The sequence below is a fragment of the Mchenga conophoros genome, linkage group LG11 (genome assembly GCF_057382185.1).
Source record: "Mchenga conophoros isolate Kocher_MC1m ecotype Shallow Benthic linkage group LG11, M_conophoros_male_GT1.1, whole genome shotgun sequence".
Classification (NCBI taxonomy): Eukaryota; Metazoa; Chordata; class Actinopteri; order Cichliformes; family Cichlidae; genus Mchenga; species Mchenga conophoros.
The window spans coordinates 32,717,531-32,737,604 of NC_140536.1; the positions used below are offsets into that span (position 1 = coordinate 32,717,531).

The window sequence follows — 20,074 nt, forward strand, 5'->3', positions numbered from 1 at the left end:
TTGTTGTAAAATATTCACAATGAGCAATTTGTCAATAGTAATAAAACCATTTAAAACATGTATCCAGGTTAATGCTGCTGAGTTGTGAATCACTCTGCTGCTTTTGGCTGCTCCCTTATTCACAAGAGGATGTCGTAGCAGGTAGCTCTGCATGTTTGATTGTTAGTAGATTTTATTTCATTTTTTTTAATATACACAGAATGCTCTACCTCACAAAATGGCAAAGGGATTTGTCTCCTCTTGGGATCAAACTGGTGATCTTACGCTTGTTAGGCCAGTATGTAAAGTAATAACAAAAGCTGCAAAGTTAGCTGATGATAAATGGCTGTAAAATATTGATTTAGTTGCCATCCCCACAGGGAGGAGTCGTGAAGATAGGATGCACATCATGCTTTTCTGGACGTTGTAGAGGAAGCAATTATTTTTGAGTTACATCCAGCTGCTTTAGAGCTGTGCAGATGTGAGAGGCCATGGTCTCCAGAGGACTCCGGTCTTAACCCAGAGTTGTTGCAGCAGCAGGGTGTATAAAGTCATGTCTCAGAAGTAGCAACGTCCTTCAGAATATGTCTTAAAAAAAAAGCATATTAAAAAAATGTACATGTCAAAGAATTTTGTAGAGTAGTGGCTCTACAAAAAAAGGCTTCTCCACATGTCTTGTCTGATGTTCATGCCAGATGCTCAGCTGCCACTCAGCACATCGGAAGAGAGCTATTTATCTGTGGCCTGCGCTGATGTTTATTTGTGTCAGAGGCACATCAAGCTGACCGCTGTCTAGTCCACATAGCTTTGGATGAAAGTCCACTGGTTCTGTGTTGATGTTAGAATCTGACTAAACAGAAGCTGTGTTTTTTTTTTTTTTTTTTTTTTTTTTTTAACTTTCTGCCACAGCTGAACTGGCCTCTGTGCTTTTGAGGTGACTGAGAACATCAGCTCAAGATGCTGGTGGTCAGTTTTACTTTGACTTTTACTGTGCACTTTCAGAGTGCAAGGCATATAACCATCATGGTTATGTCTTTGTGTAAGTTGGAGTTTAGGCACTTTGGAATACAGTGTAAGATGGTAAATTACAATCAGACATTCAGTGTCTGGTGTAACTATGAATGATGAACATACAGCATTCAAGTTTTAAAAATCTACACGGCAACCTCTGTAGTGCCTGCAAAGATGAGTAACTTGGATTTTTTTCTTTCAGTACACACTGTTTAATTGAGGAATAGCTTTAGATGCACACATATTACTTTATTATTTTTATAGGGACATGAGGGATCCTCGTTTCTTGTTAGCATCACCTGCACACTAAACCTTTAAATGATCAATGACCTGGTCATGAAAACGAGTGTCAAAGTACAGATGCGAATTACCTCGTCTTACATGGACTGGGACTGCACCACACTTTCCTGGCAGGATGACAGGATGCTCATATTTTTCTGTGAGCTGAGGAACTCATGAGTCCATGTGGCATCTGTTTTAAAAAGCCTGCTTTCCTTTTAAATGGGAAATGCATGAAAGAAGAAAAATGCATTTTTAAAAAAGTTTAATAACTTAAAAGAAGCAAGTGAATCTGCAAAAAGCCAAAGTTGCAACATAAGACTTGGCTAATGAATACAAAAACATCAGCGTGTGTCAATGTATTGCATCATATTTGAAAAATGAGAAAATCTGTGTAGCTGCTCAGCAGCTGTATTGATGATGATAAGCTTTTATGTTGTCTGGATGCTCACCGGTGATTCAAAGTATCTGTAAATCATTGAGGCAGGGATTGGCAGTCCTATTAATTGGGTCTCTTAGTTCAACTGTTGGGACAGAATAAATCCAAACCACTACCTGATCTGGGAAAAAAAAAAAAAAAACTGGGCAAGGATCAACTTTCTGACTGGAAAAGTGCAGAGTCCATCTATCATGTATACAAAGCTCCAGATTTTCGTTTTGACAATCCAAGAAAACTGAGTTAAGTAACATTCACTGATTTTAAGAAGTATTCTGTCTGCTGAATAACATCCAATAACACCTGAAAGGCGATCTCATGACGTTTTCCCACTGTTGTCGTCCTCTTGGTGTCACATGATGCAGAGGAATGTCGCCAATACTGTGACATATCTCTGTGGTGTGTTCGGTTGGAATTATTTTATTTTTGAACTGCAGAATCAGTTTTATGTCTCAAAAATGTTCCACTTACTTTCATTTCCTCTTCCTCCAGCCTCTTTGGGTTGTTATTATGGAAGATTGTGAGGTTGCAGATAGTCATCTGGTGCAGTGCTTGCTCAGGAATATAAGCTTTTTCCCTTGTTACCAAAGGGAAGTGGCTGTCCCTGACCACAGGACAGGGCCGGCACGGTCCTCACTCCTCACTCTGGTCAGGCGAGGTCATCTTGGTCAACCATTTTCTGACCTCCAGCTTCTTCCAGAGGAAGGTTCAACCAAAATGTTCCAATGTGAGTGAGGCATGTTTCCTATAAAGAAGCACTGAAGAATGAAATGGATGTAAGACGAGCACTGTTGCCATTTGTTGCCTCAACAGTCTGAACACTGCAACTGTAATTGTAGTGTCCAAATGAATAAGATAGAACTTGTAATATTGCATAATAAGAAAAAGATCACAATAGAAAAATGCTAGAAGAACCAACTACATGCTTGGAAACGTCAGCCTCAGCATGAAATATCACTTTGTTTGACCAGCTTTATGGATATTTTCATAGTTTCCCCTCTTTGACTTCCACATGAAAAGATGATTCAAAGATAACTGGAAGGGCAGCAGTCGTCTGTGCTGATGCCATCTTTACTAAGGAGACCTTATTAATTTGATGTTGCTCTTTCCAGACACTGATCTTGGGGATAACATCAAATTAAAGAAGACTGAGCGGTCCAATGTCCAGCTCTGTTTTTTAATTTGAGCTGGATGAAACTCGGGATTCTCATTCACAAAAGAAATGGCGAAAGCCTTTTACTACACTGTATTTATGGCCTTTGGCACTTGGTGTGATTCTGCTTAGGAAAACACCCGTTGTGGTTAAAGTTGAGGCAAATCTGGAATTCCAAACATTTGAATGACCTTTGCGCACACACAGGCTCAAATGAAGTGTTTGTTTATGCTAACTCCCGATATCAGTATTTGCTTGATCACATTGCTAATACCAGAATTTTCACGAATCATTGCTGTAACTTTACTTGGTACTGCTTGGTAATGTTTATCTATCTTTTCATGAAAGAAAAGATGTAAGTGTTCAATTGCTGACAGATTTCCAGAAAATTTAACTCCTCTGGCCTCTGAAATAATATGACCCTTGGTAAACATTTAGCCGCTAGTTTATCTATTAGCAGCCATAGAAGCCACCTTCTATAAACGCATTGATTCAATAACCTGATGACTGACAAGAATAGAAAACAGATTCCCATTTTAACCCCGCGCTTTTTTTGGGTTCCTTCTCCCCACAGTTCTTTCAGCAGCAGACGCACTATATATGTTAAAAACGCTGCTATTATGAACCAGCCTGAACGCAGATGGTTTTGGGTGAGCAGCAGGCCAGCTTGATTCAGATGCGGCCATGTTGTTGACAGCACTGTTGATTCTGTTTATTCTAACCTCATATCGCGAGTGCCACTAATAGCAGCTCTGCTCTTGGGCAGCATCTATATCCAGGCATGCCTGCCAGAGTAAAGCCATTAATCAGCTAGTCAGCTGTCTGTACTCTGATTATATGTGAGGTAATGGAGTTATGCTGCAGTTGTCTCACCACAGTAACTGCTGCTGCTCACAGAGCTCAGAAACACCAGAGCATCACTTAAAGGTCCTGTGAGATGGTATCATTACTTCCACAAAGTGATGTATTTTGAGACAAGGGCAGTTTAATCTGATTTTAACAGCACAGAACTGGAATTGGTAAACAGTGTATGTTGGCATTTTTAACTGGATTTTTTTTTTTTTTTTTTTTTTAAATACTGGCTAGTGCATTTCTAGATTAAAGTAGTTTTGGATTATTCATGATGCAAGCTGGAACAGAAATATGATAAGAAGTAGCACTCAAAATTCAGTTGTATATGTTGTAATCCTTATAAAGTAGTGCACTTTACATTTATCCATGATAAAGCAAAGGAACTAAACTATATAAAGTGGACACAGGATTATTTATCTTCTACTTTCGGTGACAATTAGATAGGAGTACTTTAAAAAAATTTTGGTTAATCAATTTTAATGTTTACACACGTAATATTAACCCTGTTAATCATTACTTTTGGTTCAGAGAGGACCATTATAGTTAAAGATGTTTATTTACTCCCTTATATTTGTCATTATGCCTCTAATGTGGGCCCTCTCTGACTTTCTCTGCATGCACAGTAGATCAGAAGCAGCAATATCCAGACAGTGGTGTTGTTTAGTTGGTCAGTGACAACAAATTGTTTTGGTCTGATGCAGCATAGGAGGAGGAGAAGCTGGGTAGAGGTAGGTTTCAACATGGATTGCGGTTTAGCAGCAAATATGATGCAGCTGCACCACTGCAGCTGATACTATGTGACATTTTCCAGTGTCACATATCAGCTGAGGCATCAGCTTGATGGCATTTTATTTTTTATTTTTTTTAAGCATACAAGTTAAAATGATTTAGAGTCAAGGAAATGGATGATTTATTACGCCCACTGTTTTAAAAAGGCCCAAAACAGACACCTCACATCCTGGCCACTCCCTGTTCGAACTGTTGCCCTCAGGCAGACGGTACAGGGCAATCAGAGCAAGGACTAATAGACTCAAACACAGCTGTTATCCAACTGCAATAACACATCTGAATACTACAAAAAAATGTCCATCACGCCACTCTTGTGTTAATCTATGCACGGTCTGAAGCATGTGTGTGGGAATGTATGTGAATGTTTTACTGTTATATCTTATTAGTATTTTAAGTATTCTATCTATTTTATTTATTGAATTTTATTATTTTATTTATATTTTGATATTGCTAGGGATGATGCAATGATCGGGGACCATTCTTAATTTCGTTGTTCTCATGACAATGACAATAAAGTTTCTGATTCTGATTAGTTCATACAGACAATTAAATTTAGCTGCAATCCCAGTAGATAACCTGAACTCAACTCGACAAACAAACCTAACTTTAACTTTCTGCTGGTGTGTCCAAACACCCGCTGTCATTCAGCCCTGCAGACAGCAGCAGTTGTTGAGACAAACAGATGTGCTTATCACTGTCCTCCATCCCAAAGGAGAGCTGGGCGGTGTGGATGTTGTTTAAAGAGAAGCACCTTCTGGCTGTGGGGCAAGGTTGAGAGGGTCTGGGCCTTGAAAAGGCCCCCAGGCAGCCAGGTCTTCATAAATCTTTATTCTGACAGCAAGTTCCTGGCCTAGTGCAGGTTGCAGGGCCAACAGAAGAATCTGGACTCCTGCTTGGTTTGCTGGTTCTGTCTGTACAGTTTGGTCAGGATGTGGGAGTCTCACTCACGCAAGCAGAACAGAGCAAGTGAAAGACCTCATGGGAGGTAAAGATAACATCAACAGTGATCTATAGGCCTCTTTGCTCATACTGTCTGCTCTGTGTGCGTTGAGAGGGAAAGAACTGTAGAATGAGACCAAGAAAAACTGGTCTGATTGAACCTACACATCACAAAGAGATAATATCCACAGTGCCTGTATGTACAGCTTTAACCAAAGTGTGGAAAAGAAGTGTGTGTTATGATCACTGAGAGGGTCGCTGAGCTCAGCAGAGGCCAGAGTCAGGCTGTCTGCTGCCCTCGTGTGCTCTGCTCGCTGCATGGACAGACTTCCCTCTGTCAACAGTTTTGACAGAAGAGGTGATTTCAGCTGCAGACATAGCTGAGGACAAACTTCCACTGAGTGGAGAGATGAAGTGTGAATGTGAAAAATGAATATGAGGATAGATTAGTAAAACTTTTTTTTTTACTTTTGAATTTTAACCAAACCTGCATTTTTACGTAGGATTTTCTCATTTCCTGTTAAATTTTTCACTATTACTACATTGCTTGTTCTTGAGTGGTAAGACATTACTTCAGCAATTATTGTTTTTATTTGATTTGCTGGATATAGTCTTTTTATGTAACATTTAAAATGAAAAATAAAATAATGTCTCTCCTTTTCATGTGAATGGGGTCTGATTACCTGAAACATACACATGCAAAACAGTTATTGAAATTTCTCTTTAAACTTGGACATTATAAATGTCATTTAAACTCTTATTATATACTAAAAACTATAAATGGGTTCAACTGTAAATGTTTTTGTCTTTTCATCATATTATCATAACCCTGCTAGCTGAATAAAATGTAACTAAATATATCTGAACTCTGTATTTAATGGACAGTTTTACAAAGGAAACACATCAAATGCTGAAACCAAAATTAAATTTTTTATAATATACTCAGTTTTAATTTGATGCCACCAAGGCATTTTAATGAAGCTGGGAAAGGTGTATGCTAAACAGTGTTTCACCACTTTTTAAACAGTTCAGTAAACCTCTGGGAACTGAAGAGGTGGATTCTGATGTTGGGTCTGCAACAGAAAGCAATAAAAGGGAGGGCAAAGAACTGGTGCTTTGGATTTCAGCACACTGAAATAATGGACGTGGAAATATGATCAATTAAAGCACAATGTTGATATAACAAAATTAAACAGAAAATCAATTTTATTTCTCCTGTCACTTTCTTTGCATAGTTTTTACACCCTGTTTGTGAGAGCTGCAAGTGGGCCTGACCAGGGTTAGTGTGTTTACTTTAGAGTGTGTGACTGAACTGTGTGGACAGCATGAAGTATGGCAGAGATGGAGGAGAGTTGGCCGACCATCCCACTGAGCCCTGCGTTGCTGTTTGGGTTGGCACCCTATCCAAGAGTCCTCCAATCCAAACACTGGAGAGCTGTTCACAGCCCATTAGTCCTGTGATTGACAGGGCAGCCCACCACTCAGAGGGCTGCACATGATGGCTGAAGGATGTTGCTTATTACTGCCAAGTGTTTGTCTCTGCGGGTGATGATTTAGACATCTAATTGATGTAACTGTAAAAGCATTTTACATGGTTAAGAGTGTCAGTTTGGATCTACTCCTATGGTGATTATTTTTCTTTTATTTAGTCATATTTTCTTCTTATAGAAGCATTATTCAAGGTATAAATTGGCACTTGTAGGGGCTTGGTGGTGGCCTTGACTAGAGCTAAATTTATGGATCTCAATTGGACTTTGGCTCTTGTGTTTACATGACTCTGGTTATATAAACACTGCTCCTGACATGGTTTGGATAGATGTAAACAGGCCGTGTCAAAGTTTAACCTAGTCACATTACATGACTGATTATGATTTCATTATTATGGACCTTGATTACGTGCCAGATAATGATTCTAAAAAAAGTTATAACGTAGACGTCCTGCAATATCTCTTCAATTGAGCCCATGTACTTGGACAGTAAGTTTCTGCTGCTGCAGTGTTTAAAATGTTGCAGAACAAACTGTTCAAAAGATGAATGAAAAGGAAAAACATGAACATTTACAGTAAAGGGATTCTGTGGGTATTTTATCCTGGATGAACCCCCATTTTGTTGCAATTGACTCTAGGTTGTAACAAAAAAAGTGTGTCCACAATATTGAGTTTTAAGTGATTTATTTACAGGAGGAAAAGGAAATCAGTTGTGTGGTATGTGGTGAGTCTGTTCTTTAGCCTAGAAATCTCTCTTTTGTGAACAGAGAAGAACAAGAATAAATCTCCAGGTCACAAATGGTCCCCAGTGACGGCCAGCTGTTCAGGCTTCCTCTGCTCCTGCTCAGGGTCACATGACGTTAGAAGGCAAACTCTGCCATCACACTTTCTTTCCCAAATAAAATGACATGAGTGAGTGTTATTAAAATTGGCTTCATCACACACTGGATTGTTTATGACTTTGAGACCCTGACCCAGGGGAAAATTTCACTTCCTTTAATAATTTCCTAGTTCGAGACTTTCATCCTCAGCAATATTTGGTCTTTAGTGCCCGTTAGTTATTGCACTAATAGGTATAAATATGCCATAGTTGAAACCTTCTTTTTAGCATTTGCTTACCTATTAAACATCACATTTTAAGTGTTTCTATTCTCGGTCTGTTAGCAGGCTTCCATTAGCATGGCAGCAAAGAGCCCAAAATCCATTACCATTTTTAATCTTAAATCGTGAGTTGTTTAAATTAATAAATTTAAGTTAACTAATTAATCAAAAATCTTTTAGAAAAACATTTGAAAGTTCAAAAATGCCTTTATTCCAAGTGAGTCTTTTTTTGGAGGGGGGGTGTTTTGTTGTTTTGTCTGATTTCGTTTTAACGCATATGAACCATGTGCTGTGGCCATACTTATGTGGTAGCAGTGTCTTAGAAAAGAGGAGCGAGCTTCAGGAGAAAGTTGCAAGTTTTGCTTTATCTTTTAGTTTCTTTAGCTTTTCTGCTAGCGGCCACTTTTAAATATCTGCTAGTTTGGGTTCAAGACAGAGATCCCCTTTTTGATTTTTACGATTTGGCTTAAAACCCTTAATAAAGCTTAGTTGGGGTTGAACCAGGTGACCTTGAGCCATCTCTTAGTTGTGCTGCTATAGGTTCAGCCTACTCAGACTTCCAATGTACTGAACACTCATAAGCACACATAAGTGAAACTACGGTTGCATATCACAATCGTAACCTTTTTAAAAAAAAAAAAAAAAAATGCTACGCTTTTATTACCCATCTATTTCACACCTGTGACAGTTGATTGTTTCTCCCTGAAATTGGTTCTGCTGGAGTGGGGGTGGGGGATACTACCACCCTATTTATACCAAGTGCCTTCACATAAGGGATTGTCTGGTTGTTGAGGTTGTTTTTGCTCTAATATTGTACGTTCTGACAATAAATAAAAACTAAATGAACTAAATAAGATTACAACTGCTTTTGGTACCTGCAGTTACACTGATATGCACTAGGGGTTAAACAGTTGAGCAAAGCAGTGGCACATTTAGGTTTCCCAAGTTTACTGGGGAACTGACAGTCACAAACATGTATCTCCTGTGGGTGTGGTAAAAAAGTGTCATAAATGTCCATCACCTGATTAGTATGCACTCATCCTTGTTGTTCCCTAGAAATCCTGATTTAAGGCTCACTGGAGGACAGATGGAAGGGCCGTCCACAGCATTTCTGTGCTCTTGCTGGGAACGTGGGCTCTGTGGCACTGGTTCTCACCATTAACGGGGCTTCCCTCCTGAATAGACCCTGCCAAACTATGCAGTGTCCCGCCGAGTCCAGAGATGAGGACATGGGCTTGCAGTGAAGCTTAGCTGTTCCAACTTCCTATCAATGACAACAAACATCAATCTTAGCCGCCCTTAGTCTTGAACCCCGCCAAGCATGACTCCAGTTAGAAGAAAAAAAGCAAGAGCTTCAGGCTGCTGGAATTGAACAAAGGCTGGCTTATCCTCTGAATATGTCTCTTAGCAGGACAGTTCATCTTTGAATACCCTATGGTTCAGAGCGGAAGAAATATCATAATTTTTGTGCTTGACTGTTGTAGTTCAGTCACTCTCCTTCCTTCTTCCTCTCCTCCCACACTTCTCTCCTCTGCCTCATCAGCAGATTTCAGTGGCACTTAGGTTTAATAAAGTTTGAAACAAAATCCAACCCTGTTGCTTCCATTTTGAGTCAATCCAAAATATGCCATTTAACACGATAAATGACACTTCCAAAAACAGTCTGTGACATTTATTCTCACACCTGCTGAAGTCCAGCAATAACCCTGTTAAATATTAGTGGTGTGGACTTTTGCTCAGGAGCGGTAGTTTTCTGGTTGGTTTTCTGAAACTGAATTCTGCCTCACTGTCACTGATTAGAAATGTGTTAGAACAGATCACCATGCTCCTCCGCTCTCTTACCACTCACCTTAGGTTTTCAGCAGTTTGTTTGTTCAGGTGCAGAGACCCGCGACCCATTTTTGTTTCATGACTGCTGGCCTTAATACAACTCACAGATTTGTGAAATGGAGAGGAAGGAAGAGTTAAACTTGTCAACATTATATATTTGTAATTTTCTTGTTTTTTCTATAAAGGTGTCACTGAGCTGTTCATAAACCATTGTCCTCGAAGTGTCTCTTCCTGTGTAGTGTCCTTCCATTAACAGTGTTCTAATTGGTTTGTACAGTGAACACATGAACATCAATATCAGCAACCTGCAAAACGTGAGGCTCTTGGGTTCTTGTTCACAGCTTTCATCTTTATATGGTGTTCTCATGTATGATCTGGTCCTTGGAAATCCTTAGTAGGCTTCTGTAGCTTCTATGTAATGCTTATTCTTTAGTCATTTGTAAGCAAGACATTGCTAACACCAACCAATCCGTAAATGACAAGAGCAGATTTGTCAAATATTGATTTACAACTTTATGTATTGATGGGTAATTTTACAACCCGTATTTTTAATTTCACTTGGACATGTTAGTATGGAAGTTCTTGTAATTATTATTTTATTTTTATTAAGCCTGGACTGTGATTGATTTTGCTCTTGTCTACAACTGAGATGTGAAAAGAACCTTTTACCATCCTTCACTTCAGGGGTGGTCATGAAGTGGTTGACAAAGTTGCCTGACAACAAGGTTCCTGATTTGAGTTTTCTATTCTGTGTGAAGGTTGCATTGTAGCCACACTAGGGGCATGCTCAGGTTAATTGCTGCTCTAATTTGGCCATCTGCATCAGCTGTGACAGGTTTCAGGCTGTGAAAGTCTTAGATGAAGATTGACTAATCAAATGTAGTCAATGTTGAAGTCCTAGGAATTCCAAAGAGTTGGCGAACCTAGACAGAAAAGATATGGGCATGTCTTGATGAGACAACATTTAGATGAATGAATAATAATAATAATAAAACAATATAAAGTGCCGTTTGAGCCAATTCTAAGCGTAGGTTATTTAATTTTCAACTACCCAATTGTGACCACATTCACACATCCTAATGCCTAATTTAACTCAAATGTAATCGCATTACACAGCAAGGCTGCCATATGAAACTCAAACCTAATTTAATCACTGGGGCTTTTACTATAAGGAATATATTACCATATATAGTCTGCATATAGGGTTATGTGGTTCTGAAGTATTTGAAGGTTACTATTCTCCTTGTACAGCAGCAGAAGCCAAAGTAGCCAGGAGGTGCCAAAAAGCACAGACCAGACGGGGTGGTCCGGAAACGATCTGGAGATCCAGTGAAACTTAACAAGCATGTTCCCTTTGGATGTTAAAATGAAGTGTAACACAGATATTAATGTAGCAAGTATCACAACACAGCAGAGGAATGTAAACTGGAGCACTGGGACATCAAGCTGGATGCTAACCAGCTGCAGCCAAATACCCCCATAGTCATAATAGCCTGAAATCCCTACCCCCTTATGACCAGCAAGGCTCAGGTCTCAGGTTTTCTTCACAGCTGGCCAGAAGCAAGGTTAAAATGGCTCCTCCTGGGGATAAAAGTGTATAGTTGCTTATTTGGGGATTGGGCAGGGTTTGATTGGCATAAATCATTTGTTATACTGAGAGGCTTTAAGGCTAGTGCATGAATTGTATATAGAGGGCTACATGGCTGCTGTCTAATCTTTAACTGTGTGTGTGTGTGTATGATTGCTCTTCAGAGGTTGCTGTCCTTTGGGCTGCTCACCAGGTTCATCACAGTTCAGAGTACTACAACCTTACCACTGCCCTCAGACAATCTGTCACCCAGCCGTTTACCTCATGGGTAAGACAATATTCATTCTTTTAAAGGATGTTTCAAGTGATAGCCTTTGTTTTAAACACACAGATTTTTTTTTTCTAATAGAACAACATGATTGCATTCAAACATAAGTTACAGTATTAGACAGTTGTAATTTGAAAAACGAGATTCGGCTAACTACAGTAACTAGCTATCTCCAAAGAGTCTCTCATTCCACAGTCAAACTCCAAGTCCACTGTAGCAGACTGCATCTTTTACTGCTTGTGGTGTAGAAACCTGCTCTGAGCTGGAGGGCCACTCTAAACAGAACCTGTGCCAGGTGCAGACCTGTACAGCTGCAACGTAGAACATGGACTACCACCAGTGCCAGCAGTAGTTTTAGGTTGATGAGATGATGACTTCACTGAAGAGTCAGTTGATGTCATTGTGACATACGTTTTTAATTTAAGCCTGGGTGCATCAAGTGTCATTGCTAACAACAAGAATACAGTGTAATTTCATGGGAAACATTGGATGATGAACGACTGAAATATTGTCTGCATATCCAAAACTTGATGTTTTTTTTTATTTCTCTGCACCATGGAGCTGCCTCATTGTCCAAAAACAATGAAAAAGAAATCTAGTCACACTTTAGTACTAGATAACTTGATTCTTCTGATCACAGTGGACTTGGAGTTTGACTCGTTTACTCAAGTGCAATCCAACTGCTGTAAAGACTCTTGACCACCAAATCTGCCCAAAATATGTCCCTAACAAATGGACTCCTAATATATAACGTCTAATATAAAACACTTTGAGGCAATTGACTATTGGGATTTGGCGCTGCATTTAAAAATTGAAATAAATGACAATAGATGGAATAGAAATATTAATTTAAAGTGCTTCACTTAAATCTTTGAAAGCTTCAAGACTCAAATCTGACTGTGGAAAGAGTTTTATTCAGTTTTGAATAATAAACACTTAAACCTACAGGACATTGTTACCTGGATTGTTTTACTTTTGTTTAACATAGTCAGTCAGGAAAATAATAAAAGCATCATTTAGCAAAAACAGGCTTGTAGTTCCACCTTATTGGAGCAATAAACCTGTGTTATTGGGACCCTGTCACATTGTACTCTGGTTCCATTAGATTTCTGTTGAAATCTTTCTTTCTTCAGGTTTTCTATTTGCCGATGGCTCTGGCTGTACCTCCATCCATATTCGCTGTTCACATACAATTAAACCTGCTCTACCAGTTCTGGATCCATACTGAGGTAAATGCCAAACAGGCTCATTCAACAGTGTATGTGTTTGGTTTTTTTTGTTTTTTTTTTCTGTGGAAAAATGCCAAAACAAGGACCTGATTTTAATACTAACCCACGGTAGTTTTCCATATTCTTTGCTTACGTTTTCACTAGGTGTGTATTTATAAGAGATTTGGTGTCAGTATATTATAAATATGACACTGTTTCTGTTTAAAGGTTTGGAATGGCATTTTCCTATAAAAACGACTCACTTGTTATGTTTTTATGTATATATATTTTTCCCTTAAACTGAATCTAAATCATTACTGACTCTGGATGTATGTCGTCATCAAACTGCATTTCCTGCCTGGTTGAGTGGTTGCTTGTAGGTTAATAGTCATTTTTCATGGAAGATCTAAAGTTGTCTGCAAACACCTGCTACCTACTTTCTGAGGAGTAGTGAAACTTAAAAAAGTGAAACATTCCCAAAAAGGAGAACGTTTGCCTTCAGAGTTAAAGTTGCAATATTTTTAAATTGTTTTGTTTGCAGCTGTAAGAACAGCTGTTACTTTGAAGCTAAATATTTTAGTGCATATGTAAGAATTCCTTTTCTAACAATAACGAAATTTCAATGAGGTACAATTAAGTGCTGAAATGAAACGTTTTTGCATGTTATATTTGGTTCTACAACAGACTCTAAATGCCTTCAGGCATTTTTGAGCAGTTATTTAGAAGCATTATCTAAATAGACATTAAGTAGTCACCTGGCTATAGACATTGGATGTTGAGAACTGGCAGATAATCACCTTACCGTTGGGGAATTCTTCTGCAGATTTCAATTCAGGGTAGTTTTTCAAAGTTCTGTTTATCTATGGTGACATAATGTCTGGAAAAATGCTTATATGTCAATTATTCAATGGCATAATTCAGTAACATGGCTGCAACTTCATTGTTTAGTCAAAGAGGTATTACACCTCTATGATGCAATTATAAAATATTTTCAGGCAGCATGTAGCACTACCAGATTAGTATTACCTGAATTAATGTGGTTGTTGTTTAAAGAATCAATAGGAAAATAAAATCTGTAAAGTTGTCTGTCTCTCTGTGCCAGTGCTAATCTGTCTGTTAAGCCAGACTTTTGTGGACTCCATGTTGCAGTGGAGCCTGTATTCAATAAAAAATAATGAGATTTTATGAAATATTCCAAACAGAAGCATGACCATTCTGTCTGCCTTTTAAAGTGACTGAGAGTATCACTTTTACAATCCCCACAATCGTTAGAGGGAATGAATGGATTTGGAACGCCCTCGATCTTTTAGTGCGCTATTAGTGAGAACAGTCGTAATAGTCACAATTTTCTGAGGGATGTAATTTATGCCTTCTGTTTTTTTTTTTTTTTTTTTTTGATGTCATAGAATTTACTGGCTCACTATTCGCTGCAGCTTCAGAGCTGGAGTGAAGTGGTGGAGACCCCTTTCATTCAAGATAAAACTCTCACGCTCGGCTGCCAGGCGCAGCCATTATGTGGAAATAATGAATCGCAGAGAAATTCTGTCCAACCACGCACATTTCTCCGTCTGTCATACTGATGTGATCCATCGAAATATGACTTGCAACCAAAAGAGAAACATGAACTGTGTGAAATATGCTCAGTGTGACCTCTTTAATCTATAATGACTCACGGAGGAATCAGTTTGGTACCTTCCAACAAGAAATGAATAAGAAAATGTATTCCTGATGGTTTAAACCTCATGGGTGTTGGACTAGACTGTGTGTGTGTGTGTGTGTGTGTGTGTGTGTGTGTGTGTAACAATGTCTTTAACCATTGTCAGGAGTTTTCTGCTATTGCCACAAAGTCTTTTTTCCAACACTGTAGTTGTTGTGCTAACATCACCATAAATAATATTATTTATTGGAGAAATTAACTCTTTTGAGTGTGTTAATCAGGGCAACAAATGTAATTATGGATGTTATGAATATTTGAAAGTGATTCTGACAGCTATAGTAAGGCTTCCAACAGCAATTTGCTGGAATATTTAACTTTTTTTAGTACTAGTTTAGATTTAAAGTTGCCCAAATTATTTCCATCGGCCAGTCTTGGTAGCTGGGTATCGGCCCGCCAGGACCTCTGCTCCTGGCCGCCGCCTGGCTCACAATGCACCCAACCCCTATGGCACCTCCTGCGGGGTCTCTCTCTTAGAGATACGGTGAGAAGTTCGGCAATTCGGGAGGGGCTCAGAGTAGAGCCGCTGCTCCTCCACGTTGAAAGGAGACAGTTGAGGTGGTTCGGGCATCTGACAAGGATGCCTCCTGGGCGCGGTGTTCCGGGTATGTCCCACCGGGAGGAGGCCCTGGGGCAGAAGGAGGCCCTGGGGCAGACCCAGGACACGCTGGAGAGATTATATCTCTCAGCTGGCCTGTGAAGCCCTTGGTGTTACCCCGGACAAGCTCTAGGAAGTGACTGGGGAGAGGGCGGCCTGGGCTTCTCTGCTTAGGCTGCTGCCCCCGGAACACAGCCCCGGATAAGCGGAAGAAGATGGATGGATGGATATTTCCATTGGTCAGAGAAATGGTTTTGCCAATTGAAAACACTAGGGCAACAGTTTTATTCAAATTCAAATAAAGTTTCATCATTCCACTATTTAATGTTTGTTTCTTAAGCATCCACAGTTTTCAAGAAAATTCATTGTGATCATTGACAGTTTTCTTTGTGGTAGCTACATGAATACTTCTGTGCTGCCACCATCAGACCAGTTATACCAGTTGCCTTCACTTACAGTACTGTAGCATTCCTGCTCTCCAGAAGATGAAACTTCGTGAGTTTACCCACTGCAGCAAAAGGGTTTTCTGTCCACTTCATTCCAAGCAGAATTGTTATTGCATGTAAAGTAATATATATTTGGTACTATTGCTCTGTTTTGGGACCCCCTGCGCCCTTCAACATACACACAGGTGTTAATGACTGCAGACATTACATTGAGATGACTGAATGGGACCAGATGGAAGAAGAGTGATTATTCTAGTGTTTCGACAAACAGGCAGTTGGACTAGTGGCAATAACAGCAACAACTGTTTCATTCTGGTTTCTCTGGGAGATGGAAAATAATAAGTTAGGGTTACTGTCTGAATTTTGTCTTTACTGGAGCATAAATGAAGCAAATAGGACAAAAAGAAATTAAACACGTCAATGCTGTCACTGGGAAACCAAGTAAAGACGGTTTATTTGTATTTTAATTTGTATAAGGAAAATGAAACTTTATTACTTTAAAGTTGATTTTATATCTTTCTTCCAGTTAATCAGAGACCTTGGACCTCTGGAGTGGATCTTGAACACTCCAAAACACCACAGAGTTCATCATGGTAAGAGGACGCTAATTTTATCCAACCTTACGCTGTTTACATCAAACATTGCATAAGGACTGAAAGATTGAATGAGTAGACATGTTGGAGATGTTTTATGGATCAGAGTTAATTCTGAAAATGTTTATATCTATCTATCTATCTAAAATGTGAATAAGTAATATAGCAACCTCACGAATGTAAACTCAACAGGGCGGAACCTTTATTGCATTGACAAGAACTATGGTGGTATTCTGATTATTTGGGACAGATTATTTGGTAAGTCATTTGTATTTGCTTCTTATTGTTTTTCTTTTGAATGCAAGTGAATGTACTTTATTTATGACAGTGTAACTTTTAGTCTGTGATGGCATTTGTAGAGTGTGACAGCTGGATCACCACTGAGTTGTATCAACATTTGTATCTGTTCTAAAATAATAAAATTCCTACAATGGGATTAATTCTTAATGCCACCAGTGCTGCCCCCCACATCTGTTTTGTGCAAAAGGCAAATGGTTCTTCTTGCACTGACTATACCATTTATAGCTGCTGTTGACATGCATTATTTTTAGCCACACAGACCTCAAATACACAAAACTGCATAGTAACCCTTGCACGGGAAACTGTATTTCTATAGATTTTTTCTAAAATTTGAAATCTGAACTTTCCCTTCAAAGATTCAAAGCATTCAGGTGAAATACTTTAATTATGATCAAATTTCTGTATGATGGACTTTCTGTACCATGAAAGTCTTCCAGGTGTTGTTAGTTTCTCCTGTCTGTGATGATCTTGATTACTTGAGTTCAGAACAACTGAAATTCTTTGGTTTATGAAGATATTTTACCTCTCATCTGATTTTCTTTAGTTTCAAAAACTATTGGAGACCCCTATTGAGGTTGTCCCTTCGGAGGTGGTCCTGAGAGTGATTGTGAGTCTACATGAGTGAGGCTGTGAACCCAGGCATGGGTCATTATGCTCACAGGAGTAAAGATGTGGAGTCTGAGACATTGCCATGCCACATGGCCATAAAAGTTAAGGTCATCTGGTTCAAGGTTTGAGTGGGGATTGAAATGCCTGCAAAGGGATGTCAAGACTGTGACTTATAGGTGGGGAATATTTGGTGTCGTATGCTTCAATTTGGTGATGATGGCTCACAGTAGAAATAGATGGCCTCCTCTCAAATTGTTGTCATTGTCCAAAATATGAATATTCAGAGGCACTCCTCCTGAAATACCTGGGACTCCATCAGTTTTTAGAACCAAAGAAACATCACAGATGAGAAGTGAAACCTCTTCATGAACTTGAAAAGAAATCCTGTTCCTTTCAACTCAAATGCTTAAGACTACCGTGGCCTACATAACTGAGAACATGCAGACATACCTGTGATGCTTGGGCTTGAAAAATTAAGGTATCACCCAATACTACAGTGATGAAAATAAAACAGTTTGCCACAAATGTCTGTGCAGGGTATCTGTTTAAATCATGAGAAACACACTTCTCTGTAGTTGATGGTGGTTTTATAGATGTTGAATAGATGTTCCTGGTGTTTTTATAGTACCTTATTGTTTTTAGGGTATATGTTCAAAGAAAAGTCAGTTTATGCAAAGGATACTGACTCAAAGGAGCGTTTCTACATTCCCTTAGTAGCATTTTCACTGTTAAACTGGAGGCCGAATTAACCTTTGTTAACCATTGTCTGTCACTAACCCTCTCAGAGTTTTAGCATCTTTTAGTTCATTTTCGTTTTACACTTCAGTTTTATTGTCTTGGTCAAGTGAACAACAGATAAAATCATTGAAAAGCTGGTGAACGTGGAGCATTTAGCAGCTGGGTGGAGGGACAAATAGCTTAAAGATGAAGAAAATGCTAATAACAATAGAAACATGTGATTCATTTCATGTTTGTCTTTCTGGTGACACGTTTTCTTTGTTGGATATTTAAACATCTTAAACTTTTAAACCTTAATGTATTACCTCAGGTTTTAAGAATAAATAACAGGAATAGAAGTTTGAGTCATTTATTCACATCATTTTGTTTTGCACACCGCTATTCATACCATCCCCAGGTACCTTTGCTCAAGAAGCCAACCAAGTCGTGTACGGCCTGGTTTTCCCCATCAAAAGATTTGAAATCCTCTATGTGCAGGTTAGTCTCATCTTTCATCATTGATGTGGCTACCACAAGTTGGCGATTGGTCAAGCAGCTCACCTCCATCTGGGTATAAACACCTTTGGTAGATGAGGTGTGAGCTCATGTTTCCCTCACTGGCCGAGTGTCCATTTTGTAACTATAACATTATGACTCTACTCTAAACAAACTGCCCAGTTGAGGTGAAAGAGGCCAATAAAATGTAATGCCAGGTGGATGTTATGATTATTTTTGCTGCCATCACTGTTGGCAGAGCACTGCATGAGCAATGTTCTGCCCAAAGAAAATAGAAACATTCATTCTAGGATTATTGCTGTTCCTTTGTTAGCATTCATCAGTTAAATGTAGTGTTTGATTATGTATTAATGTCTAATTTGGTTGTATTTTTTTCCCTTTTAGTTGCATTACTACTTGTATTTGTGGAAGAAATCCAAAACCTACAAAACTATCAGCAACAAACTGTCAACTTTCCTCAACGGTCCAAGTTGGAAACCTGGTAAACGTCGGCTGGGTGACCACAATGACAATCCAAAGGTTTGCATCATTTCTAAGGACAAAATGCCCTCATGCTTCATTACCCATCATTTTGACAGACACAACACACAGGCCTAAATGACTCAGAGCATTCCTTATTGAAGGACTCGTATATTCTGCCAGTTTTACAAGAAACTGCCACATCAAATAAAAGCTGCAAAGCCTTTGTAGAGGCGACACAATAAGTTTAGTTTCACTGTCTTTAAACACAGTCTGCGTGAATAAAACCACTTGCAGTTTAGCGTAAATGTGCATGTGTGTGCGTGACTTTGTGTGTATGCAGAAAGAAATACAGGCTCCAGCTGAATGCCCCGGTGGTTAGCTTTGAAATAACGCTGATGGTGTCGCATATTTAGTTCCCTCATGCTTCAGACTGCAAAAAAAAAAAGTCCCCTTTGACTTTACGATTAAATTGGCTCTTTAAACCCAGCAGGGTAATTCTAAACATGGTCAGAGCTGGAACTTAACTGAAATATCTTGAAAGGCTTTATGTAGGCGGCTACTTCTTGATATCTGCTGGTGAAGGAAAGAGGAAAAAGAGGGGAGTGAAAGAGGAAAAAGGGTTCAACGTGTTTCAACTCTGAGAATAAGCAGAGCAGCAGACTGGAATATCTACAGGGTTGGGGATGGGATTTTGAGGGGGAACCCACATGTGATGGTTTGGTTCCTCAAAATCCTGGGAAACCCCCTGAATGAGAAACAGGCATTGCTGATTGGCCAGTTATTTTTCATTCCCATAAAGTCCTCAGGGCTTAATTACTTATTGTCTTGGACAGAAGGGAAAAACAGGTCAAATGACTCAGGGAATTCTTACAGAAGGACTCAGATATTCCTCAGTGTTTAAGGGAAACCGCTGCACCCAATAAATCCTGGATGACTTTGTAAATGGAAAACAACAAGCTAATTTTCACCAGTTCTGAAATTCCACTAGTAGGATGCTAAAGTAAGAAAATGTCTTTTTGAAGAAAGGCACATTGGGTGGGTTTACAAGTTTGTTTGTTTTTTTTTAAATTAAAGTTTAGCATCTTTTCCTCATCTTTATCATACCCTTTTGTTTTGTTTTTTCACCACCAGCATGCAGTGTTTATACATGGCATATTCTCAGAGTTAGCCACTGGGTGCAATTGCATTCTACAAATGGC

General features: G+C 39.1%; 1 protein-coding gene across 1 annotated transcript in view; it reads left to right on the forward strand.

Annotated features, from left to right (window-relative positions):
* The window catches only part of agmo (alkylglycerol monooxygenase), a 48,183-nt gene that overhangs the window by 6,801 nt on the left and 21,308 nt on the right, over positions 1-20,074 (forward strand). The window contains exons 4-9 of the mRNA XM_085292541.1: positions 11,609-11,712; positions 12,846-12,941; positions 16,205-16,271; positions 16,464-16,529; positions 18,316-18,395; positions 18,798-18,932. Of these exons, the coding sequence (XP_085148667.1) occupies positions 11,609-11,712; positions 12,846-12,941; positions 16,205-16,271; positions 16,464-16,529; positions 18,316-18,395; positions 18,798-18,932 (548 nt within the window). The remainder of the gene's footprint in view (positions 1-11,608; positions 11,713-12,845; positions 12,942-16,204; positions 16,272-16,463; positions 16,530-18,315; positions 18,396-18,797; positions 18,933-20,074) is intronic.